At 43.8% G+C, this 27,741-nt stretch overlaps 1 protein-coding gene across 1 annotated transcript in view; it reads left to right on the forward strand.

Annotated features, from left to right (window-relative positions):
- LOC115469679 (adenylate cyclase type 10-like) overlaps positions 1–27,741 on the forward strand; it is a 254,501-nt gene that overhangs the window by 180,404 nt on the left and 46,356 nt on the right. Inside the window, exons 15-20 of the mRNA XM_030202467.1 lie at positions 10,023–10,215; positions 16,665–16,751; positions 16,997–17,058; positions 17,758–17,898; positions 19,763–19,901; positions 23,370–23,650. Coding sequence (XP_030058327.1) covers positions 10,023–10,215; positions 16,665–16,751; positions 16,997–17,058; positions 17,758–17,898; positions 19,763–19,901; positions 23,370–23,650 — 903 coding nt within the window. The remainder of the gene's footprint in view (positions 1–10,022; positions 10,216–16,664; positions 16,752–16,996; positions 17,059–17,757; positions 17,899–19,762; positions 19,902–23,369; positions 23,651–27,741) is intronic.

Below are 27,741 nucleotides of genomic sequence, written 5' to 3' on the forward strand. Positions count from 1 at the left end.
TTGCAATCTTTTGTCTGATTTTTATTTTTATTTAAAGACACCTGATCTACTACGGTCTCTTTTGCAACCTCACTATCAGGATACCCTATCTTCCCTGTTTTGTTGATATCTTTGAAAGATACCTTATCCCGAGCCATGTGCTTTTGAGCGACTGTCGGCCTTCAACCCTTTTCTAGTTTAGGGGGGAATTTGGTTTGATTTGCTTCAAGTTTTCGAATGCATATGGCAGCATGGTACGTGGGAAAGAGCTTACCAAAGAGAAATGTGCACAGATCGTAATTCTATACAAAGAAAAGATACTAATAAGAGCAATTGCAATGAAGCTGAAAGTTGTTTATTAAACTGTTATAGCAATGGTCAGACAAAATGAAGACCTGAGCAGTTTTCAGTCTTGGGCATGCTCATGTCGACTAAGAGCTATGTAATGGACAATGTAATCATAAAGGCAGCTAAATGTTCCTCAAGAGCATCATCAAGTGTTATAAGAGCCAGAATTATTTGAATTTATGAGGTCATGGGAGTCATTTTGAGAGTAGAACTGGCATGGGCAAGATCTACTGGGGCTCACTCCTACCCTGACTACCCCAATAGACAACAAGGGATATAAGGTAGTTGGGGAGGGGGTGGGTACTCTTTGCATCAGTTATGATCTTGCATAGTAGTTTATATGGTAAATAGAGTACTCTAAATAAAGACTTTAGATATAAAAGTTTGGCACAAATTCAAGTCTGTAAATTTGGGATGATAAGCTCTTTAGGAATTAGTATCTGTGTGTAAATATGACATCAGCTGTCACTCCAAATGTGGCACAGAGTCAGCCATTGTAAGAGCACTGTGGGTTTTAATTTGTTTTCATTAGCTGAGGTTCATGTATGCGGAGGCTATTTTACTTGGAGGAAATATATGGTCTTTTATCATTTAAAATTATTATATATATTCTGACTTGGATACTATTCGGGTGATTCTAAAGAATACCCAGTCTCTGTTGGGTATGATGAAGATTCAGTGTTTTAATCAAATTTGTCGTGTGCAGAAGCTACATTATATGAGAAAGGAACCTACACTGATTATTTTCAAGTACAAGTACTGGTCAGCTTATAATGTTAGTATGGAAGTGATATTACAATGATGTTTATATTACATGACAGACATGATCGACCTATCAACTAGAAACACATCCGAATCAACACGAACATATCTAAATCTGCACTACCCAAGCTGCAAAGGACTTAAATACAAATCAACTTATGCATCCAGTTTTTCCTACATAAGCACACAACTGTGGAACGCATTACTGAAAGCCTTGAAAACGACATACAACCACCTAAACTTCCGGAAAACACTAAAAACTAACCTGTTTAAAAAGGCATACCTTACCTGATCAGCTTAAATGCCTGATCTCTGCAACACAACAAAACTAAAGTATGTAATGGACATAACACAACTCTTCCGCTGTATGATTTCCTAATGTGGCTGTGCCACACAAACTTTACCTACCACAAAATCACTTTGTATTTGTTCACACCGGAGTCAGCAAACGCCTCTCCGGTACTATGTAAGCCACATTGAGCCTACAAATAGGTGGGAAAATGTGGGATACAAATGTAACAAACAAACAAATAAATATTAGAAAATAATTTGAGAAATGTATTGCTCTTAATTGTAATTTTTCAGAGCATATCGTCCTCACATTCAGTGGCATCAATGTGCTTTTTTATTTTGGATTGTGTATCAGACTTGTGTGGAGGGGCATAATCGAACGGAAACGCCTATCTCCATGGGCGTTTATCTCCGAGAATGGGTCCGTGAAGGGGCGGGCCAAACCGTATTTTTGAAAAAATGGATGTTTTTGAGTTGGGCGTTTGTTTTTTGTAGCGATAATGGAAACTAAAAACGCCCAGCTCAAAAACGTCCTAATCCGAGCCATTTGGTTGTGGGAGGGGCCAGGATTGGTAGTACACTGGCCCCCCTGATATGCCAGGACACCAACTGGGCACCCTAGGTCAGTGCAGTGGACTTCAGAAAATGCTCCCACACGCATAGCTCCCTTACCACGGGTGCTGAGCTCCCAACCCCCTCCCCCAAAACCCACTACCCACAAATGTACAACACTACCATAGCTCTTAGGGGTGAAGGGGGCACCTACATGTGGGTACAGTGGGTTTTGGAGGCCTCCCATTTACCAGCACAAGTGTTACAGGTGGGGGGGGGGGATGGGCCTGGGGCCACCTGGCTGAAGTGCACTGCGGTACCCACTAAAGGTGCTCCAGGGACCTGCATATACGCAGGCCTCTAGGACTTGTTGCTGCTGTATAACATTGGCACACCAGTTGACACCTGAAGACTAATCTCTCCGAAAACATCCTTTATTGGAATAACCGCGTTTACTCACAGTTAACTGCAGATCAGAGGTTGTGCCCCACTGGCAACGAGTCTCCCTGGTACTGAGATGAGCAGTAGGTCAGAGCTGGCAGAATGCTGTACAATGCCCTCTTTCAGCCACATTCAAGGGAAAAACTAAGTTCTGTAACGTGGCTAACACAGGAAAGGGAATAAAACCGGCTTACAAAAATGGCCACTACCGCATAGACTACAACAGGAAACACAACAGGGCACACTCTGACCCAGTAGGCAGGGGGAAAAGCACCATGGGAGAAGAGCCTACCAACTACCACCATCGTGAGACTGTAACACAAGCTAATGAAATCACAAAGCCCAATACCCTACACCCACCACAATGCAATGCTGATGTGACCCTGTACTGCACCCGAGAGCCACATCTGACCCAGGGAAAGGCTGTGACAGGATCGAACACATTCTGCTGTCATGGAGGTGGGTATGGCATTTGAGGCTGGCATACAGGCTGGAAAAAAAGTTTGTAAAGTGGGGTTTTTTTTGGTGGGAAGGGGTTAGTGAGCACTGGGGGAGTCCGGGGAGGTCATCCCCGATTCCCTCCAGTGGTCATCTGGGCAGTTGGAGCACTTTTTTGGGACTTGTTCGTGAAAAAAAGGGTCCAAAAAAGTGACCCAAAATCGCGGTAAAAGCGCCTTTTTTTTCGATTATCAGCTAAAGACGCCCATCTCTCCTCGGCTGATAACCACGCCCCAGTTCCGCCTCCACCACGCCTCGACACGCCCCCGTCAACTTTATTCGTTTCCGTGCAGTTGGGAACGCCCAAAATCGGCTTTCGATTATACCGATTTGGGCACCTTTGCGAGATAAACGTCTATCTCCCGATTTAGGTCGCACTATAGGCGTTTTTCTCTTTCGAAAATAAGCAGGATAATGTCCTCAGTGTAGACATAAGAACATAAGAATAGCCATACTGGGTCAGACAGGTGGTCCATCTAGCCCAGTACTCTGTTTCCAATAGTGACTAATCCAGGTCACAAGTACCTGGCAGAAACCCAAATAGTAGCAATATTACATGCTACCAATCCATGGGAAGCAGTGGCTTCCCTATCTCTGTCTCAATAGTAGACTATGGAATTTTCCTCCAGGAACTTATCCAAATCTTTTTTAAACCCAGATATGCTAACCACTGTTACCACATCCTCTGGCAATGAGTTCCAGAGCTTAACTATTCGTTGAATGAAAAAAACATTTCCTCCTGTTTGAAAGGGAGTGAGACCGGGAAATGGAAACTGGTAGGTGAGAAATGAAAAGAGGGAGACTGAAGACTGGAGAGAGTGAGAGAAGAGGAAAACAAAAGATAAAACCTGACTAGAGAAGCAGAGAAGAATAAATGATTAGTGTCAGAAGTAGAGAAAGAAGAGGAAAAGACTGAAGGAGAGAGAAGAAATGGATACAGTGAAAAAGAATTGAGGAGAAGACTGACACAAGGAAAGTTCACGAGAGACTGGGACCAGCTCATTTAGAAAAATGAAATGGCCAGACAACAAAGCTAGAAAAGAGGATTGGGAAGTCTGCTTTGGGAAATGGAAGATAAAACAAGGCAGACCTTGTAAAAAAAACACAGTTTTTATTAATAGATTAAAAGATTTGGGAAATGTACATCTTTTCTTTTTTTGTATTTTACAGAGTAGAGAAAAAACTGATTTTTTATTTCTTTTTTACCAGTATTTCTCTGCTTATAGAATCTGACTTTCTTGGGAGTCTCCATTTCAGCTTTTGTTTCAAGGCTTTTATGGTCCTCTATTCTGTGTCAGATGAGGATCTGTGAATGCGACTGATGAAGAATTCTGCTAGCATGTAGTGTTTGTGTAGAAGTCTGCAACAGTCCAGCTTGTCCCAGTAGTAGACACATTGGTGCTCTAGGGTCTAGGGTAATATTTATATTCCTGTCTTTTCAAAGATAGTATTGCTATATTTGAGTCCTGGGAGTTAGGACTGTTATGGTATGATAAGTTTGCTATATAGGTTCTAAGTGTCTGTTTGCAGGGTTTTGTGTTATTTCACTTAGGGCCTCTTTTATCAAGCTATGCTAGCTGTTCCCCCGTGGCAATGCTGATGGAGTCCATTCAGAGTGAATGGGCTTTGTCGGCATTACTGCACCAGAAGCCACTAGTGCAGCTTGATAAGAGACACTTAGTGTCTGGCCCTGTTTGAAAGCAGGCTCAGGGGCAAGTGCCCTCACAAAAGGAAAAAGGCTCAAGACCAGTGGTCTCCATATCCTGTAGAGTCACCACCCAAATAAAAACCCGTCTGCCAGTGGAAGAAGGAGCATTTGCTGTTCCTGAGGTGATAATTACAATTTGAGTATTTTTGTGTGATGAATTTAAAGGGGAATAGTTCCATTTTTCAGCAATATGGAGTTTGGAATACAGAACTGGAGTTTCAGGGTTTGTATTGAGATTTTGTCCAATCTTGAATACAGAATTTTCAGAATGATGCTATCAATTGTAATGATGATTTTACTTAGCTGAAACTGGCTGGAAGGGGGAGGATTTCTTTATGCAAAGAAGGTCATTGTGTCTTATATTTGCTAATTTTAAAGTGTGGAGCTGGGAGAAGGGATGTGTAATGTGGTGGGCATGATGTACAGAAATATTTATTTGTCTTGCCACCCCAAATATTTCTGTCTAGAGAAAACACTGCTGGGTGAGCAAGTAAGAGAATAAATACCTCGTGGCAGAGGCAACAGGAGTGGGGGCAATAAAAAAGGAGAGAAATGATGAAGACTGGAGGGAGGAGAGTGAAATGCTATATCACAGGCAAGAGGGGGAGAAGGGAAAGAGAGAGAGACTGAAGGGGAAGAGGAGAGAGATGCCAAAAGGAGAATGGGGAGGGAGGAGAGAGACGCTGTAGACCATGGGGGATGAGGGAGTGGGGAAGGAGAGAAATGCTTGACACCATGGGGGTGGGGTGGGGGGTTGTGAGGGAAGGAGAGATGTGTTGGATGACATGGAGGGAGTACAATGGAACAGAAGGGTTGGGGTGGGGTTAGGGGTAGAATGGGGGGAGCAGAGCTTAGGCATCCTCAAACGAAAAAGCATTCCACTGCCCTCGGTTAAAAGTATGCCTGATGCAAGTAGGTGTGTGCTTGAGGAGTAGGCATACCCAGAGGAGGAGTTTGGGTACAGCATGGATGGAGTCACAATTTACATGCATATTCTATAAAATACATGCATACTTTATATACTAACATTTAGAGGTATAAATATTGTCACCTGGAATCTAGGTGCAGCATATGTGCTAGTATTTTACAAAGGCAAAATTTTGTGAAAAGCAAACAAAATTGCACACAGAAATTGTAGAATAGCGCCAAACTTAGTTGTTTAACTGGGTGATAATTGGATTTCATTGCCAATAATGACCCTTAAGTGGTGTTAACTGGCACTAATTGGCATCAGTTTGCAGTATCTGTGTAACTGCATTTAGGTGCTATTCTATAAACTTAGCACCTAAGTTCAAAATTGCCTAACTGCAAAGGGGGCATTAACATGGGAGGGGCATGTCAGGCACTTACAGGCAGATGATCAAAAGCCCCGTGCTGTTCCAAACAGTGCTCTAAAATAGCGCTTGAACAGCGCGGGGCGTTATTAGACCTATGATCAGAGATAATGCATGCAAATTTAAGCAGTGCAATTATCTCTGATCATGGGGTAGAAGTGCGGGCGAATTGTGCCTGAGCATGCGCTCAGCACAATCCTCTCGCACTTGTTTGACAGGTCTGGGCTGTCAAAAGCCCAAACCTGTCAAACACAGGGGCTGGAGGTCCATGGGACCACCAGGCCCTGACTACCCCTGCCCCGAGCAACGGGGGCTGGAGGTCCGGCAGACTTCCAGTCCCCCCCGACGATCCCCCCCTCCAGGTTCAGGGAGGGCTGGAGATCCAGTGGGACTCCAGCCCCCCCCCCCAAACCCCCAGAAAATGGTCCCTGGTGGTCCAGTGGCCGCCTGTCAACCCCCCCCAGCAAGCGACCGGGGGGGAGGGCTGGAGGTCCGGCGGACGTCCAGTCCACCCTAACTCCCCCTCTCTCCAGCGTCTGCCGAATCCCTGGTGGTCCAGTGGCCGCCGGCCAAACCCCCCTTCCCAGCGAGCGATGGGGGGGCTGGAGGTCCGGCGGACCTCCAGCCCACCCCAGCGTCTGCCAAATCCCTGGTGGCCCAGCATAAAAAAGAACCCCCTCCCGGCCCTCCTACCTTAGTTGGAGGAGGGAGGTAGCCTGCTTCCCTCCTCTTCCTTGTGTTGACGACACCGCAAAATGGCAGCACCCAGCTCCTCCCAGTGCATCCTGGGATGCACTGGGCGGGGCTAAAGACCATATAAGGGAATTGCTCCCTTATATGGTCTGTAGCCCCACCAAGCATATCCCAGGATATCCCAAGTTGCACTGGGTGTGGTGGGGCTGGGCGCCGCCATTTTGCTGCGGCGTGAACCCAAGGAAGAGGAGAGAGGCAGGCTACCTCCCTCCTCCAACTAAGGTAGGGGGGCCGGGAAGGGGTTCTTTTTCACGCTGGACCACCAGGGATTCAGCAGACAATGCTGGCGGGGGGGAGTTGGGGTGGGCTGGAGGTCCGCCAGACCTCCAGCCTCCCCCATCACTCGCTGGGAGGGGGGGGTTTGGCCGGCAGCCACTGGACCACCAGGGACTATTTTCTGGGGGTTTGGGGGGGCTGGAGACCCACCGGATCTCCAGCCCTCCCTGAACCTGGGGGGGGGGGTCGTCAGGGGGGGGACCGAAGGTCCACTGGACCTCCAGCCCCCTGTTGGCAGGTTTGCTTTGGGGGGGGAACGGGGGCCTGCCAGCATGCAACTGCATGCTGGACAGGGCTCACCATTTCTCCCCAATGGTCTGCAAACCCTAACGCCAGCTCAGAGCTGGCATAGGGTTTACCGCGGCCAGTGACCCAAATTTTGGTGCGCTGACCGCTGATCATTGGCAATGAATGCGCTAAGCCCTGTTTAGCATGCATTTGCATGCTACTTGCGCAAAGAGCCCTCGAGCGCGTTGTTTCACGCGCTCGAGGGCTCTGATTATGGGGCGGTAGCAAACGCCGGCGCTAGTATGGCGCTAACAGCCTCTAGCGCCGGCGTTTGCTTTTCATCATCTGCCCTTTAGGCACTAAGTTTATAGAATACTGTTAGTTACACATGAAACAGACAGTATTTAGACATGAGCTTTACATCATATTGTGATCTGGCCTAAATGCTCACGTCTAAAGCTGGGCGCTCAAATAGCGACTTATGTTAGTATTCTATAATGGCTACAGTGCCTAACTTTGCTTTGTGCTTATCTTTTGGGGCCTTTTTTAAAATCTACTCTTATGTATCTTTATAAAACAAGCTGAAAATAGGTGCCTTCCTTCCAGTTAACCTAGGCACCCTGTTATAAAATTACCCTTTTAAAGTCATATGTGAATTTTTCAAGAGGCGCTTATAAGTACTGATGAAAATTATTTATGATTTTAAACAACCAGTTATACAATTAACTGTTAAATGGCAGCTATGCCCCTGAATATCGACCTCTAGATTTTTGGTACGTCAGGAAGAGGTAGGATGACAGGCAGATGGAGTTCAGGAGTAGCCTAGTGGTTGGTGTAATGGACTTTGATCCTGGAGAACTTGGTTCGATTCCTACTGCAGCTCCTTGTGACTCTGGACAACTCACATAACCCTCCATTGCCCCAGGTACAAATAAGTACCTGTATATACTATGTAAACTGCTTTGAATGTAGTTGCAAAAACCACAGAAAGGCAGTATAACAAGTCCCATTTCTCTTTCCCCTTAAAAACAGAAATCTTCTCCCTCCATTGGGAAACCAACCTTCTATATAGCTGTGGTGGCTTAAACCTTAATTAAACTTATTTATTTATTTATTACATTTGTATCCCACATTTCCCCACCATATGGCAGGTTCAATGTGGCTTACATATTGCTAAAAAAGGCAGTTACAAAATTTAGATTTGTAGAAGTCTAGTACATAATAGAGGGCCCAGGACACTGTTCCTCATAGCTCCATTCTGGCTAAGACAGATAAGTACATAAGTAATGCCACACTGGGAAAAGACCAAAGGTCCATCGAGCCCAGCATCCTATCCACGACAGCGGCCAATCCAGGCCAAGGGCACCTGGCAAGCTTCCCAAACGTACAAACATTCTATACATGTTATTCCTGGAATTGTGGATTTTTCCCAAGTCCATTTAGTAGTGGTTTATGGACTTGTCCTTTAGGAAACCGTCTAACCCCCTTTTAAACTCTGCTAAGCTAACCGCCTTCACCACGTTCTCTGGCAATGAATTCCAGAGTTTAATTATGCGTTGGGTGAAGAAACATTTTCTCCGATGTGGTTTCCATTCCGATAGGACTTACCCATGTAAGAATTCTGGGATTCTGCCAGGTATTTGTGACCTGGCTTGGCCAATGTTGGAAGCAGGATACTGAGCTGGATCAGTCTTTGGTCTGACCCAGTATGGCAATTCTTATATTTATATGTAAGTGGAATTTGCCCAATATTTATAAGTTGGAACTGGGAAATATATTGCTGGACGTTTAGGGGGATGTAAGAAAATATTTGATCTGTCTGAAGCCACTTGGGCCTCTAGGATGGGATCAACAGATGGCCTCCATTTTAAATAAGCAAGTTTTGCAGTCCGATGTGAAGACAGGGCCCTGGATCTCTTTTTTGTCCCACTGAAAAACTGTTTGTCTACCATCTACCAGTCTTGATTCAAAACCAGCTCAGTATTCACCTCAATGTAATGTCCGTATATCACCATTTGCCCTTCCAATATTTTTCTCAGGCTACATCTCCACTAAGGTGAGCCCTTCACACTTAAGATTGCAAAATAACTGTTGCCTTCTACCTCGAGTGTACCAAAACCTGTAGAAGTCCATGCAACCTTTTGATCCCATTGATTCTAATAGGCCTGGGACTGCAGTGACAAAATGTACCACTGGATAACAAATTGCATCTTCTTTTGTTATACCCAGGCAAGCTTGATCTTTGAGGGGTATATCTAAACCCAAAATGTTAGGGCCTTGGCATCTTTGGTTATCTAACATCTACCTCTGCTGAATAGATCTGCAAGGCAAAACATGGGGTTTTGTCCAATATAAACTTTTTTTGTCCATTGAATTGTTGTTTTCCCCCTTTTTATGTTTAAGGCAAACTTTAGTCTCTCTTACTTGACTAGTTGAATCTGCTTGTCTTCACAGAATGCAAAGTTCCTAACCTGTGATAGGTGTTTAGTGAAGACAACAGTTAACTAGTCACACAAACCCTCCCATTTCCACTTTTGAGTCATTCTACCTAATGCAATGCAATGCAACAGGGTGTTTAAAAGACTCTGGAACAATTTTCCATTCAGTGTTGTGTGTAGTCACAGGCCCCACTTTTGTCATTTGGGAACTGCTGACTTCAGAGAAAACTTGTTACAGGTAAGGAACTTTGCTTTTCTCTATTAAAAAATTAGAATTTGAAATGCCAGAAGTCTTTAATTTTAATTAAAATCCCTTCACAATTCTGGCCCTTTGTATCATGCTTTACTTAGTACTTCAATGTTCCTGTTCTACATGGTGGAAAGACATTAGCTTTTGTGTTTGTGGTCTTCAAGGGTAGTTGCTTTTGAACTGGTGAAGATGAACAGAGAACAGCCGCTTTACACCCTTCAGACCCTGATGGCAAGGCTAATGCAAATTGATGTCTGTGATGACTGCATTGAAAGGAAGAATATATTGCAGCAGAAATTCACAGAACCAGAGAATCAAGAGTTCTTCTGTCTTCTCAACAGCTTTTTCCAGGTCAAGGTAAAGCTGGGGCAATGCAAGAAGAAATTTTGCCTTACAGGCTTTAGACTGAAAAAAAAAAAATTGGAGAACCTCCTCTTGTCTATTCCAATTGATCTTATTTAGCTTTATAGTACATCTCTACCACCACCATTACTATTACTGCTTATTGCTATAGTGTTAGTAGATGTATACAGTTCTGCATAGTGGGATAGAGTGTCCATGTGACAAACACTTGTGGTGCCGCATCAACATCTTAAATTCTGATGTTTTCAGTCGGAAAGAATTTGGAGAGCACTTCCCCCTCCCCATATAAAAAAAACCTCACACTGCTCCTTGCATTTAGAGCTCTGGCCAGCTTTAGCTTGAGAAGGAAAAAAAACATTATTAAGAGTTCCCCTTTCTTTGCAACACAATTCAAGTGTCAGCACCTTTCGTACAGTTGTTAGTTGCCCTTTTACAAAGGTGCGGTAGGACTACCGTGCGCTAAATCGGCCCTATTGCTGGCATAGCACGGGAGCCCGGCGGTAATTCTGAAGTTGGCGCATGCAATTTCCTGTGGTACAAAATATTTTTTTATTTTCTATCACGGGGGGCATTCCTGGTGGTAATCAAAATGGCCACATTACCACATGCTGCCCAATTACCACATGGTTAGCGCTTGAGCCCTCACTGCCTTCTAAATAGGTGGCGGTAAGAGCTCAGGCAGTTAATAGCTGCACACTAATTATAATATTAGTGGACGGCCGTTTACTGCCCCATTTTTTATGTTTAAATTTTTTTATTTTCAATATCATGAAGAAGAAACACACAAAGCATTCCAGATTACAATCCCAAGCATCAACATTTCTAACCCCAGAAAACTCGCCCCCTAAATTTGCAGAATCAGTTACTTCGAGTTTGTTTCCAATAATAACATGCCTTATTTTGAGGCTTTGTAGAGACAGAAATTCAACCATCTACTATGTGTTGAATGAGGCAATGTAAACCAGAAAGGTTCCCAAACTTCTTCAAAAGAAAGATTCCGTCTGGAATTGAGGTCTGAAACTGACAGTCATTCTATCATATAGCTGTGCCAACGCTTTAAAGATAGTGTTTGTACTTGTAGCCAAAAATAGAGAATTGTTTGATACCAAACAATAAGGTATGAAAATAAAATCTCTTGAAATCTTGAGGTATTGGATCGCTGTAAGTATATTGCCCAAAAAGTATCTGAGGTTCCAATGTGACAGTACAATTCCACAAATAACAATGCATGTCCAAAACATATGTCCCAATGTTGACTGTGCTGTATCACACTTTGGGTAGTGCCCACCAGACTGCATACCAACTCTGAACGCTCTTTGTGGAGAGATCAGCATTTTAGACAAAATTTGTATAGGGTTTCCTTTTGAAGAACATTTTCCACCTTCTTCTGTATGGTGTCCAAGAACCCTTGTAATAGCTGAGGTAAGAGACAGTAGCCCAGATCTAATGACTAAGTGGCTGCCAACTTAGCATACTCTGGAGTGGTGTCCAACAAAAATCTATGGTGAAAGGACAGTGGTATTCTCCCTTGGGATTCCAAGGTCAGGGCCTCTCCCAAAGTGTCCTGAATATCTTCTGTGAGTTGTACCTAGGGGATAGTAGATAAATAATGTTGGAATTACATTTATACAAACTGATGAGAGGTAGACAGTAAAAATTCCTTCTGTAGGTCAGAAAAGGATTTAAGTTTTCCTTCTACATTTATAACTTATAGAATATATATTATTCCTTTAGCTGCCCAACAAGCAAACGGACACAGACTCTGTGCTGGGGGGGGGGGGGGGGGGGAAGCTGGATTAGTAGAAATAGATATATATGGTGACATATTAGCCAAGAAGCCATGATGCCTGCAAAGCCAGCGCCAGACCTGCCGACCAGTTTACAGAATAGATTCCTCTTTAAAAAAACCTGTATGTAATGTTTTAGTGGCATGCAGAATATGACTAATATGAATATTTGGGTAAAGCCTAGTTTCTAAATCCACCACAGAAAAATGATCTGTTCCCCTAAGCCAGTCGTTAAGATGTCGCATTCCACATGCCACTGATAAATACAGAATATTGAGTAATCCCATACTCCCACAAGTGTTGGGCTTCTGTAGTACCTCCAGAGACAAATGTGGTCATTTTCCCTGCCACAGGTATGTCTGAAGCAGTTTCCATAACCTCCTTTCTTCTTTCAGACATAAATAAAAGGGAAGCATCTGAAATCTGAAAAACATAAAGCCATTTTGGCACTAACATTATATTAAGTAAATATATCTTCTCTCATAATGAAAGTGGAAAAGCCCCCCAAGTACGCAGTTTAGTAGAAGTGTCTGCCAAAACAGGTGTTACATTGGAGGAGTATAAAAGGGATAAATCTAATGGGAGGTAAATCCCCAAATAACATAACCCTCTGTCCTCCCAGGTATAAATTTAAAGGGTCTTTCCCAGTCCTCCCTTACTGAGGGCAGCACTGCAAGTGCTTTCGTTTTAGATAGGTTTAACTTAAAACCAGAAAGCTCTTCAAAATCTTGGAACAACCCCAAAAGTGCAGTCAAGGAAGAGGGTGGGTCAGTAAGTAATATAAAGATATCATCTGTAAAAGCTTCTACTTTTAATTCCTGCCCTGCTATCTATACTCTCGTCATTGGTGTATCCTGCGTATTAAAGGCTCTATAAACAGCAGTTCATATTGCATAACCATTCTATTAGGACCTCTAAAATAGTGTAACCTGTGAAGACTGCAACATGCAATGTACCCATCAGCCTCATCAAAGAACCTACCCTCCCAGTGATTCTGCATTAACACCCCTTCAAACCTATATCTCCCCTTTTCTTGTGTCTCCCCTTCCCATCATGCCCCCCACAACTGACCCCCCTCCCAAACATCCTACCCTCCCAAACATCCTAACCCATGTAACCCCAAAAGACTCCACCTCTGTAATGTAGGTGGAAGGAGTATCACTTTGATGCAAGGGGACCCCACACCACATAATTAAGGTACCCTTTAAAATCCTATATCCTCCTTATCTAGAACATATAGAGGGGCATAATTGAACGGCGCCAGGGAAATAGATTGCCGGCGATCTATTTTGGCGCCACCGCAAACAGCTGGCCAAACCATATTATCGAAAAAGATGGCCGGCCATCTTTTCTTTCAATAATACGGTTTGGCCCGGCCAAATGCCAGAGTTTGCCGGGTTTGAGATCGCCGGTTTTGTTTTTCAGCGATAACGGAAAAAAATGCCGGCCATCTCAAACCTAGCGAAATCCAAGGCATTTGGTCATGGGAGGAGCCAGCATTTGTAGTGCACTGGTCCTCCTGACATGGCAGGACACCAACCAGGCACCCTAGGGGGCACTTCTAAAAATTTAAAACAAATATAAAAATACCTCCCAGGTGCATAGCTCCCTTACCTTGGGTGCTGAGCTCCCCAAATCCCCCCCAAAACCCACTCCACACAACTCTACACCACTACCATAGTCCTTATGGGTGAAGGGGGGCACGTACAAGTGGGTACAGTGGGCTTTGGGGGGGTTTGGAGGGCTTAACATTTACCACCACAAGTGTAACAGGTAGGGGGGGATGGGCCTGGGTCCGCCTGCCTGAAGTCTACTGCAACCAACAAAAACTGTTCCAGGGACCTGCATACTGCTGTCAGGGAGCTGGGTATGACATTTGAGGCTGGCATACAGGCTGGCAAAAAAGGTTTTTATTTTTATTTTTTTAGTGTGGGAAGGGGTTGGTGACCACTCCCCCATTCCCTCCGGTGGTCATCTGGTGAGTTGGGGCACCTTTTTGAGGCTTGGTCATGAAAATAAAAGGAGCAAGTAAACTCGGCAAAATACTGATTAATGCTGCTTTTTTTCCATTATCCGCGAAAGCCGGCTATCTGGTAGCCACGCCCATGCCCGCCCATGTCTCACATTCGCTACGCAGCCGACACACCCCCTTGAACTTTATCCGGCTCGGCGACGGGAAAGCGGCGATGGTGTCAAAAAAGCAGCTTTCGATTATACCGATTTCGCTACTTTTGAGAGATCGCCGGCCATCTCCCGATTTAGGTCGGAAGATGCCCGGCGATCACTTTCGAAAATAAGCCTGATAATAACAGTGAATGAACAAGATTGCAGTGCATTTATAACAGAGAAAAAAAACAGAGAAAATGATGTCATTTAGGTACATAGCATAACATTTTTCTGATGCATGTAGTTTTAGTTTCATCCACACTCACTTTACCGCTGTACTCCTATCATAATATTAATAATCTTTTAAGAATATCCTGACAATCAAGAGCTGACATCCAACTTTTATTCACAACTAAAGACTGGTTAGTGGGCTCCTTCACGGTGATTAATTGATGGACCTTTTCTTTAGCCTCTTCCCATGATTCATACACATTCCACTGCCCTTGAATACAGATTTTAAGAACAACAGGATAGAGAAACATAAATCTTATATTTTTATTATGAAGAGTTGTACACAGAGGTGTAAATTTTCTCCATTTCTCTTGGAGTGCCACTCAAAAATCTTGAAAAATTCTAATTTTCTGTCCCTCATACTGTAGACTTTCCCATTTTTGGCGATAACCTCTTAATATTTCAATCTTATGAAGATAGTTGTGGAGTTTAATTAATACCACTCAGGGCCAGGTTTTTCCATCCTGTATACGGCCAATTCTATAAGCGTGCTCCAGATACAGAGGCCCTGCGCTATCCGAAAGTGGAAATTCTGAGCTAAGCCACCGCTTAAGAATTGATGGAAGAGATCGCTCTGCCATCGCCTCAGGAAATCAAATTATTCTAAGATTCACTCAGCGGGAATTTTTTTCTAAATAGTCCATTTTCTCCACATGCGCTCTCAAGGCCCGCTCCATCGCTCAAAACTTTGGTGAAGATCCCTCCGCCTCATCCTCAAGCACCGACACTCGCTCTTCTAACTCTCCAGTGTAGATTGGTATCAGCTAATAAAGAGGTAAGGTTTTTTCAAGTTGCCCTGAGAGGGAAATAAAGCGGGGTTTGTTTTAGTGCCTTAGATACTGCCTCTGTTAGCTGCAAGAGCTGTTGGGGAGAAAATGTTGCTGCGGTGACTGCATCTGAATCTGCCATCTTGCCATCTGTTATGCGCCTCTTTTTAAAATCTTTTTGGAGGCTTTTATTAGCATCTCACCTCCAGGCACGGTCAAGAGTGTGTCCATAGATTGTGTTGATAAATAGGAAGTAAATTAATACCAATGCAGGGAAAAACTTCAGAGAATTAGTGCCAAACGTAGCATAGGATCCCCAGAGAAAGAGCTCACATATCTTGTCCCTTCAGTACATCACGTGATCCTCTTACTGCCCCATTTTTAAAAAGGCCTTTTTCCCACCACGGTACAAAGTGACACAGCACTAGCCAATTTGACACGCCAAAACTAGCACGGGCCACTATTTACTGCAGCTTAGTAAAAGGGCCCCTTAGTGTTTAAAGTGCTTGACAGGAACTTTTACAATTTTTCCTCCCCTTTTGGTGGTTTTCCACATTTTTCTTGCTCAATCACACTTCAGTTAAGTAGTCGCTATTCTGTTTTATTATTTCAATGTTTTTGAAGTTTGTATTTGGTACAGGGTGCAATTTTTGCTTTAAAATATAAGATCAAATCAGGCCACTGAGGCCAATGATTGATGGGGCTCTGATCTCGGATCTGGAATAGCTGTCACAGCCTGTATTATGACTGATTATGACTGCATTATCTTTCACATGGCCAGGTAATGGAGGTCAAGATCTGCATATTATTCTTAGTATAGCAAAGAGGCCATTTTAGAAAGGTTGGGTAGCATTTACATGTGTGAAAATCTAGTTTATATGATAGACGAGCCATTACGTACACAGATTTCAAGGGCGCACAGTGTGGGTAGACTTTTAAAATATATGTGATTTCCCATTTTACAAGGGGAATATATGTGCATTTCAGAAAATGTCTCTGTTGGTGGTTACACCTACTTTGAATCGCACATGAACTAACTTCTCCTTTGAACCTGGCATTTGGAGGAGTGATTGAGGGGGTCAATTGTGCTTCTTCCTTTAGCATTAAAAAATACCTCAAAAATCAAAAATTCAAAGGGCAGTACTTTGGCTTCTTAATTGTCTCCTCTTGTATGTGTAGTTTTACAAAATCCAGCACTTAACATGTTTTCTGACAAATACATGTAAAACATCCCGAGTGAAGCAACTCTTGTTTTACTTGTATGTTTCTGTAAAATGGCTGTTCCTGTATGCACTGGCAAATACACATGTACTCCTGCACTTCCTTATTCATATCTTACAAAAGGCTCCATGTTTTCTTTGGTTAACCGATCTTGAGGATCATTGTCCAGCATGGAATAAATTGGCTTACTTGTCTGCTCACTAAAATAATTCAACTCATTAATGCCAATGAACTGGTTCTCTTGCTAACTGTTCTCATCTTTTCCTATCAGTTCCCTCTGTCACGGACAGTTTCTCTCATGGACCCAGAGACCAGAAGTAAAGAAGGGGAGAAATTTCTGATCAAACTGCTACAGCAGGTGAGAATAGTGTTCAAAGGAGGAACATAGAAGGGGTTGCCAAGAGCCTACCTGAGGTTAAGAGCAGCATAAGAAGCTATAGAGCCAAACTTGAGACACAGTAAGACATCCTGGTAGAAAAGAAAGGCAATTATGAGATATGGAAAAGGAAACAAAGTGTAACACCTAGTTCATCTATCCTATGCAAAAATAAATAATAAAATTGGGATTCTTGTTTACTTGAAACACTTCCTTTCACTTGCCAGATTAACACATTGAACAAGTACGCTCCAATGAAATTGGAGCAAAAATTTAAAGCTAATGACCAGTATGTTTTTTTTTTAATGCTGGCTGCAGTGTGTAGAAAAAGAAAACATATTCAGCACCACTATCTGGATAGGTGATGACTATGAATATAGCGTTGCCAGCAGCTAAATGTATTCAGCTGTTATTGGGGTAATTTGGTAAAAATGTTTTGCATGGATAAACCCTGTTTTCTCAGAGGACAAGAAGGGTAGTGTAATCTTACATGCGGGAGACATCATCTGCTCTCCAGCTTCTTTACAACAACCTTTTAGAACATTGCACCATATATGTGTGCATCCTCCCACTTGCTACTGTCGTGTGGGACCTAGCCAGATACCATTTTTCTGCAGAGCAAAATGGTTGCATTTTTCCATGCTCCCCGTAGTTCATGTCAAAATTTGGTTATCGTTAAAATTGCAGTTTTACTTTCCATCGAATGTGTAAGTTCTGTCATTTGTGAACCCTTTTATTTTCCCTAGAAAGGTTTTTTTTTTTGGCAATTCTGTTTCCTTTTATTTTACATGGCCCATTCAGGTCATATTTTTCAAAATGAAGTAATTTGATTTCACTGCTGCTATTTTTCCTAACATGTCCCAGAACAAAGTTACCAGTGGTTTTAAAATGTGTGCCAGGTGTAACAGGGCCATATCCATTATGGATATCCGTAACTGGTGCCTGCAATGCCTGGGACATGATCTCTTCTTGTCTCCTGTGTTCACAGATGTCAAAAAGAGGAATCTGAGGTTGAGAAAACCAGCACAAAGATTGGTATCAGAAGCACCAGTCTCTTGGCTTCAGGAGCTGCATTGGACACTGGGGACACATTCAGCATCATGGGGATAATTCTCTATAGATCGCCCATGTTAGACATTAGGATCATGGGTACTAAGAGTGACTTCTAGAATGGCAGTTGTGCATGCAGCTGCCATTATAGAATGATAGCTTAAATCCACATTTACATGCCTAACTTTAGGTGCAGGAAGCCAAAGAGTAGGGATGGACCAAGAAATCTTCACAGCCGAATATAATACAAAAAAAAAAGTTTATTCAGCACCAAACATGTAGTAGACCCAACATGGGGCCGCGCTTTGTTGGAACTAGCCTGTCTGCTTCAGGGATCATACGCTCAAAATTGGAAATACAAAATGTGAGTGCTAAACAGTAATATTGGTATGTGCAAGGACCGACCGAATAGCAATATGAACTAACAAAGATGACGTTAAGCCCGCCAAAAACTTCCAAAAAGGGCTTAACAGTGTCTTTGTTCGTTCATATTGCTATTCAACCAGTCCTCACATATACCAGTGTTACTGTTCAGCACTCACATTTTGTGTTTTCAATTTTGAGTGTATGATACTTGAAGCAGATGGGCTAGTTCCGTCATAACAGGGCCCCGTGTCGGGTCTACCACATATTTGGTGCTGAATAAACCTTTTTTGCATTATATTTGGCTGTGAAGATTTCTTGGTCCACCCCTACTCTTTGGCTTCCTGTTTGGATTTTACATAAGGGTTTTTTTTACCCTTACCTTTGGGTTTTGTTTTTAACTTTAGGCGCAAGCACTTATGCTAGCTCAATGGCTGCCATATATGCTCATGCCTAACTGTAGGCAGTTAGGTGTGTAAATGCTAGTATTCTATAACCCACACGCATAACTTCATGACACGTCCCCAACCCACCCATGCCTCTCCCAGGTCCAAACCTCCCTTCAAGTTGCATGCTCTGGAATTTGAGTGTACATCTTATAGAATACCGTCTAAGGGCAGTTATGTGTACAACTACTAATTTGGTGCCAATTAAGGCCAATTATAGCCTATTACTGTCATTTAACATCAATTATCAGCTCATTATTAAGTTAGGCATGCAACTGACCTTATTCTATAACTTGCACATGCAAATTTATGTGCTAGTTGCAAATCTTGGGACACAACTTTTTAGAATTAGGAGACATAAATGCACTGATTTGCCCTCAACATCAAGTGTCAATGTCAAGCATCGGGATCAGTCATCCTCTGATTACCCTCTTGAAAGGAACAATAATGCTGAGAGCATCAAGGCACCTAGATGACTGATGTCCTCAAAACACCCCTGATGTGAGGATTGCTCATCATCCCTGACATCAGAGGGGGTACAAAAGCCTCCAAGGAGCCAAGATGCAGCTTCTAAAATGCCCCAAGTGTCTCAGGAGGATGTGGCTATTCTGACTGTGTTGCTTCAGTCTTTGTTGATACTAGATTCGAAGAGCAGCTCATGAGGAAGTTCAGAGATTGAATGGATCTCTTCTTTGCCTAGTGCAAAGCTATGGCTTTGACAGCATTGATGCCGAAGCTTGAGGTGGTGCAACTGATTCTTGAATGCCATTCACTGTCTGCAGCAGATATATCAACACCGAGTCCTCAAACGGCATAAGTTCAGTGGAGACTGCACTGGTGTCATTCTCTAACTCATCAGGAAGGAGCCTTCTGTGATATATAAAACATCCCTGTTGCCTCAATGCCACAGGCCCCAGCCTGACCAAGCAATCAGTTGCTTGAAGCAAGCAGAGACTCAAACATCTCCTACAGAATACTTTTTTGAGTCATAGTCTGAGCACTTCTGGATAGCTGAGGAGCAGCTAGAAGGCTTCTTGGAGGGGGTCCAATGGTCTCCTGTCAGATCCCTCTCCACAACACAAGAGATGTAAATCTCCCCCAGAAGAGTTCTCATTCATTGATTTTTTTTTCCAGGGAGATGGTTAAGTTCATCCCATTTTCTTTAGAGACTGAGAATGATTCCAGGGCAGAAACCTTAGACATCATTCAGTTCGATGCCCATCCACTCCCCAAGGAAGCTATGACAGTGCCTGTTGACAGAATCTTGAAGCAAGTAGAGATTAAAATATGGGAGATGCCCCTCTCTGTATAGAAAGTTAGCAAGAAAGTCAACTCTATGTAGAGCTCACAAGATTCTGGGATTTGAGAACTTACAATTTCCTCACCACTTCATGGTGGTTGAGTCCACGCTCAAAAGAGACAAGAATACAAAGACTCACTCCTGGTGACACCAAGGAGATAGACAAGGTTCAAAATGTTATGCTTACAGCCCACATATGTTCTGATCAACTCTTCATGGGCATGCACTTCTGGAACATTGTGCACAGTGTGGCGGAATTTGCTAACACTCTCCCCTAGGAGAATGCCGATAAATATATCAGCTAATGGCCAAGGAACAGGAGTGTGGAAAATATATAGACCATGCAACATGATATTTTGAATATGGCAGCCAGAGCCTCCACAATGGGGAATGGTGTCCATAGACTCACATGGCTGCTGGCCTCAGACCTCAAGCCAAAAGTGCAGGAGAAGTTGGTGGGTGTAATGTGCTGTGGAGAGAATCTCTTTAGAGAAAAGGTGCAAGAGGCTGCTATTCACATCAAGCAGCACTTAGACACACTTAAGACTCTCTCCAGGACCATTCCTGGCTCAGCCTTCTCTTCCAGGAGGTAGTTTAGCAGAAAGCAATGGAGATCTTACTACTCTCAAATGCGTAGGTATCCTCCCCCCTCCTTCTTTTCCCAAATAGTTCATGGATCTTGCTCTCATCCAAGACAACAGAAAGACCAGAAGTCCCAACGAGCTCCCTAGTCAAAATCAGGGATGAGCTTTTGACTGGCTCCAGCAGAGCATTACCTCAATCTTAGAGACTATTTTAGATGACCTTCAGTAGAAGGAAGGTTAATTTTTTTTTCCAAGCATGGTGGCCTCTTATAGCCTCAGACAGTGACCTGTGGGTTCTAAAAATTGCCTGTGTAGGTTACCATCTGCAGTTAGAATGCATACTTCCAAATTGCCCACTGAGAATATCAAAGCTAAGCTATCAGCATCATGAATTACTAACCAAGGAACTCTTTCTTCTTATAGGCTAATCCAGTCAAACCCATTCTACCAAGGGAAAGGGAAGGGATTTTTATTTCAAGTACTTTCTGATTACAAAGAAGATGGGGGGGGGGGGTGGAATTTCATCCCATCCTAGACCTCAGACCCTGAACAAGTATGTGGCCAAACAAAACCCTCATATCCACAATGCAAAAAGGAGATTGGTTATGGTCTCTGGGCTTAAAGGATGCTTATACCCATATACAGATACATCCATATCACAGGAAATATCTGAGATTTGTAGTAGAGAAACACTTCCAGTACCGTGTACTGCTGTTTTGCCTTTTGTCAAGAGTTTTCACCAAGTGCCTAGCATTTGTTGCATCTCTACACAGACTTGGGGTGCAAGTGCTTCCCTACCTGGATGATTGGTCAAGAAAACTTCAGAGGAAGACACAAAAGAATCAATGCACTTGACCATTTTGATGCTGAAACTACTAAGGTGGATCAAAAACTACCCCAAATTTATAGACATGACTCCAGCATATGCATTTCTCCTGCAACAGTAAATATTGACTCTCAGATCAGTAGTTTCATAGACTCGATATACTGCTTTTCTGTGCTACAACCAAAGCAGTTTATATATTCTATGCACCAAAGTCAGCAAGTATCATCACATCAGATATTGAGAATGTTGGGCAACATGGTCTCCACAGTTCCTGTAACCCCATGGCACACTATATTTTAAAAACATTTTGAATATAGTGAATTCTAACACTAGAAAGTCCTACAGTTTTAAATGGAAAAGGTTTGCCATCTGGTGTAAGGGCAAGGCCCTAGATCCTTTTTCTTTTTCTACACAAAAACTACTTGAATACCTTCTACACTTGTCAGAGTCCAATCTCAAGGTCAACTCTGTTAGTGTTCACTGTAGTGGAATTGGTGCTTATCACCAGCTAAAAGGAAAATCCACCTCTGCTCAGCCTTTATTTGTTCACTTTATGTGGAACTTAATTCTATTGAAGCCTCTCATCAAGCCTCCTGCAGTGTCATGGGATATCAACACCATTTTAATCCAGCTGATAAAAAGCTCCTTTTGAGCCACTAGATCAGAAGTTTTTAACTGGTGTGCCGCTGATGCTCCCCAGGTGCTGCGGGCAGAAGCAGACTGTTCCAGCAACTGAGGATCCAGAACAGCATGGGGCCCGGTGCCATACTTCTCCCTGATTGTACGACTCTCCTTCTTCACCACCCATCCCCGTCTACCTTAAACATGTCTTGAAGGAAGTTCCCTGGCAGCAGCAGTAATTCACAGCTGCTGCTTGCAGCCTGCTTAGAGCATTTCTTCTGCCCTGGTCCACCCCCGTGTAAACAGGAAGTTGTGTCAGAAGGGGGTGGGCGGTGGCAGAAGAGAGACTCCAAGCAGGCTGCAAACAGGGGGATTCAGTTCACAGTGGTGGGGTGGGGGGGCTGAAGAGAAAGAGAGATTGACCAGGGAGGGAGGGGATGGAGAAAAAGAGAGGGAGAGAGGTTAACCTGGGGGGGGGGGGGAAATGGAGGAAAGAAAAAAATCCTGGAATTGTGAGGAGGTGGAGGGAAAGGAAGGAAGAATAAGAAAATTGCTGGACCTGTAGGAAGAGTAGGGAAGAAAGATAAAAATCCTGGACCTGGGGAGTGGAAGGAAATTAGGGAAGAAGGAGAGAAAAGCCATGGACTGGGGGGGGGGGGGAGAAGACATGGATTGGAGGGAGAAAGAAGCCATGGACCGGAAGGGTGGGGGGAAATGATGGGCCTGAGGGGGAAGGAGAGCAGAAATGATGGATCCAAGGGTTGACAGGGAAGAGAAAAGAAAGAGTGAGGAAGAGATATTGGACCACAGGGACAGGGAGGGAGGGAAGCGAGAGGAAGAGATATTGAACCACAGGGGCAGGGAGGGAGGAAGGGATGCAGGGCAACATATGGGGGATTGGAGGGAGGAGAGAAATTGAGAATGGGGAAACAATAAGAGAGGGGTCAAGGGGGATTGTCAAGGAGATGAGTGAGATGAGTTGACACTTAAATTAACATGGTGATCGTGCCAGTTGAATATTGACCAAACATTTCTCTACTCACCTGATCCTCCTCCTTTCACATAATGAAGATTCCAAACTGGAGACTCCTGCTTCTGCAGCAGGAGAAAATTTTAAGACAGAACATGGTCAATAAACCCCACAAGGGGAATGAGAAAACTAGAATGTTCTCTATACTTGCAAATATATTTATCCCTTACTAAGCAAGTTATTCTTTAGTAGAACCAAGGGGTTCCTATAGTAGCCATGCTTAAAACTAAGCAATGAGTGAGGGAGAACATGGAGACCTGCTGGGGACTAGAAAAGGAGTTGGTGGAAGGAGACAGATATGCTTGAGGCTAAGGAAGAAATGATGAGGGATTAACACAGTCATATATTTATTATTACTATTCCATTGACTGTTTTTTCAGGCTATGGAGAAGGAGGCACTCCTGTGTATTATTGATCAGGCACATTATATTGATATGGACTCATGGAATTTTTTGTCAGAGATATTTGACATCCTTCCAGTGTTTCTTGTCATGGCATTGAGCCCTTTTCCTCCTGCACAACCCATGTGCACATCAGCTATGAAGCTAATGAAAAATGAGAAGACCTTCTATGTTTACTTGAATGAGCTGAAGCCTTCGGTTATATCAGAGCTGGCCTGCCAGATCCTGGGGGTCATTAGCATCCCAATTGAGCTCGAAATGTAAGTTTCTCATATTGATAAATTCACACAGTTATCACTCATAGATGTGTGTACAAAAACATGCATGTATGCTAAACATATACAGCACATTTGTGGAAACAGAATTTGATAGTACAGATGGATCCTATACAATTTGATCGATATCCATTCAGTTGATCTTTGGATTTCCCATCACCTCTTTGCAATTAGAGGGCAAGTTTCAAAGGGTCTTCATTGAGACAAAATGTGTGAGTGCTTTTTACATATGCACTTAGCACCAATTTCCAAGGAGAAAGTACTCATGTACTTTGAAACTTGAGTGGCAACAAAGCACTAGTGTAGCCATGAAGGAGCCTTGAGGGCTTGAGCTTATCCACTTTTGGCTGAGGCCCCTAACCAGACCATACCACAACACCACATTCCTAATATATACCTTAGTTGGCCACACCAGCTGAAGAAACAGAAAGCCAGAGTTGCAGTTGCAGCCCCACCATCATAGCACACAAGAGGAACAGCAGGAGCTTGTCCCTCAGTGCTCCACCACTCAGCTTCTTGTGTAATGCTAGCACCTGAAGCATGTTCAATACTCATGAGTAACACTTTCTGATGCTCATCTCATGAGATGAGTATCAGGCCATCTTAGCCTGCCAATATTTTGATTGTGCATGTCACCATTTATAATGTTATAGAAAAGACCAAAAAGTGCAGAGCTGAGGGACAGGCTCTTGCTGATCTATCTGTTCATGGTAGTAGCTACAGTTCTGGCTTCAAACTTCATCTGCTAGTGGTGTCTTTGGATTTCCAAAGCCTAAAATGTATCTCCAGAATGGTTTAGGGGAAAATGAAAGCGTAAGTGGGGGCAGATGCAGAGAGAGGATTAGGAGAAGCAGGAGATGGATCCTGGGGGATGGAGGAGGACCAGAAGGGGACAGATGCTGGTGGGAATAAGAGGAAGAGGCAGAGGGAATGGATGCTGGGAAAAAGGGAGACATGCAGGAGAAAGAATACTGGGAAAGGGGCAGGAAAAAGAGATACTGGGGATAGAGGGCTGAGGGTAGAACAGGGACAGAGTTAGGTGGGGACTAATGGTTTAGGTAGGAGAGCAGAAAAAGATAGACTCAAAGGTTGGATGAGAATTGGGAGGAGAGTGGGGTCTCAGGGCTTAGGTACTCATGGGATGGGAAAATGGGGATTTGGAAATTAAGTTGAAGGAAAGTGGGAATTAAGAGTTTGAGAGGGAAAAAACAAGTGGGTAGAGATATGAGTAAGGGTGTGTTGCACGAGATGTGTGATGTGTAGGACAGGGTGACGAAAGGTAGATAGATTGTGTGAAGGACCTAGTAGGGCTGAATAGAGGTCAGGATCCAAAAGAGGGGGACAGGAGGCTGTGGAGGGAGAGAGAAGCACAGAGGAAGGGCGATATCACTAGTTTGTCCATTATACAGGTTATGGCCTTATTAGTCTTACATATCATATTCTTCACTCTAGATATTAAATTCAACTTGGGCATTCTTTTCTTCTCCTCAAACCCAGTCCGGCTGATTTTCAGCCTTCAACAGTCAGCCCTTTTTTAAAACGCTGACTGTCGACAGCTAGATTAGCCCAGGATATTTAGTGACGGGTCATGTCTGGGTAGTAGCACTGAAGTCTGGGGCTAATTGACACTGCCCTGGCTGCTGGAGCATATGCAGGTCTGGACCGATATTCAGCCAGAGCCTGCATAAGAAAGTTGTTAAATCACAAGAGGATTGTGAAAATTGCAAGAGGACCTTATGAGACTGGGAGACTGGGCATCCAAATGGCAGATGACATTGAATGTGAGCAAGTGGAAGTGCAAAGTGATGCATGTAGGAAAAAGGAACCCAAAGTATAGATACATGATGTAAGGTTCTACATTAGGAGTCACCAACCAGGAAAAAGATCTAGGTGTCATTGCTGATGATACATTGAAACCCTCTGTTCAGTGTGAAACAGTGGCTAAGAAAGCAAATAAAATATTAGGAATTATTTGGAAAGGAATAGAAAACAAAAGTGTGAATAATATAATGCTTTGGATCACACCATTGTGTGACTACACCTTGAATACTGTGTGCAATTCTGGTCACTGCATCTCAAAATATATAGTGGAAATAGAAAAGGTACAGAGAAGGGTGACATAAATGATAAAGGGGATGGCATGACTTTCCTATCAGGAAAGGCTAAGAAAGAGAAGGACGCCCACCTTTCGACACAAATTGGAAGATGGACGTCCTTCTCCCAGGGACGTCCAAATCGGTATAATCGAAAGCAGGACAGGTGTGGCAGGACAGGTGTGGAATTCTACGTCTAATGGATATACTATTATAGTCTAATATGCCTCAGATTGTGAGTCTACATTTGTGATTTATGTCATTTGCCCATGTATATGTGGGTAGAACTCAGATGACTGAAAGGCTTCACTTAACTGAACACAAGAGCCCCATTTGGACTCATTATTATTATTATTTATTACATTTGTACCCCACGCTTTCCCACACATAGCAGGCTTAATGCAGCTTACATAGTAACAAGTAAACAGAGTTACAAAGAGGGGCATAATCAAACGTCGCCAGCCAAATAGGTCGCCGGCGATCTATTGTGGTGGCGGCGCTACAGCTGGCCGGAACCGTATTATAGAAAAAGATGGGCGGCCATTTTTTTTCAATAATACGGTTTAGGCTGGCCAAATGGCTTGGATTTCGCCGGGTTTGAGATGGCCGGGTTTGTTTTTCAGCGATAATGGAAAAAAATACCGGCGATCTCCAACCTGGCGAAATCCAAGCTATTTGATCGTGGGAGGAGCCAGCATTTGTAGCGCACTGGTCCCCCTGACATGCCAGGATACCAACTGGGCACCCTAGACATGTGGGTACAGTGGGTTTTGGAGGGCTCCCATTACCAGCACAAGTGTTACATTTAGGGGGGTGGGGGGATAGGTCTGGGTCCACCTGCCTTAAGTGCACTGTAGTATCCACTAAAAGTGCTCCCGGGACAGGACTTGTTGCTGCTGTATAAGCTTGGCACACCAGTTGACACCTGAAGACTAATCTCTTTGACAACCTCTGATCTGCAGTTAACTGTGAGTAAACGTGCTTATTCAAATAAAGAAGTTTACTCACAGTTAACTGCAGATCAGAGGTTGTGCCCCACTGGCAAAGAGTCTTCCTGGTACTGAGATTAGCAGTAGGTCAGTGCTGGCAGAATAGTGTACAATGCCCTCTTTCAGCCACATTCAAGGTAATAACTAAGTTCTCTAACGTGGGTAACATATGAAAGGGATCTAAAACTGGCTTACAAACATGGCCACTACCTCATGGACTAACGGAAGTAAAACAGGGCACACTCTTGACCCAGTTAGCAGGGGGAAAAGCACCATGGGAGTACAGCCCAGTACCCTACACCCACCACAATGCATTGCTAATGTGACTCTGCAGTGCACCTACCAGAAAAGGTGTCACACTCATGACCAGGGAAAGGCTGTCAGAGGATAGAACACATTCTGCTGTCATGGAGGTGGGTACAGCATTTGAGGCTGGCATACAGGCTGGCAAAAAAAGGTTTTTAATGTTATTTTTTTAGTGTGGGAGGGGGTTGGTGACCACTGGGGGAGTCAGGGCAGGTGATCCCCGATTCCCTCCAGTGGTCATCTGGTCAGTTGGGGCACTTTTTTGGGACTTGTTCATGAAAAAAAAGGGTCCAAAAAAAGTGACCCAAAATCGCGGTAAAAACGCCTTTTTTTTTCGATTATCAGCTAAAGACGCCCATCTCTCCTCGGCCGATAACCACGCCCCAGTCCCGCCTTCGCCATGCCTCCGACACGCCCCCATCAACTTTATTCGTTCCTGCGACGGAGTGCAGTTGAAGACGCCCAAAATCGGCTTTCCCCACTCCCTCCCTTTACCACTGGGGGAGTATGGGGAGGTCATCCCCCATTCCCTCCGGTGGTCATCTGGTCAATTGGGGCAACTTTTTGAGGCTTGGTCGTGAAAATAAAAGGACCAAGTAAACCCGGCGAAATACTGCTTATCGCCAGGTTTTTGTTTTCCATTATCGGCGAAAGCCGGCCATCTGGTAGCCACGCACAAGCCTGCCCA

This window comes from Microcaecilia unicolor, chromosome 4 (genome assembly GCF_901765095.1).
Source record: "Microcaecilia unicolor chromosome 4, aMicUni1.1, whole genome shotgun sequence".
Taxonomy (NCBI): domain Eukaryota; kingdom Metazoa; phylum Chordata; class Amphibia; order Gymnophiona; family Siphonopidae; genus Microcaecilia; species Microcaecilia unicolor.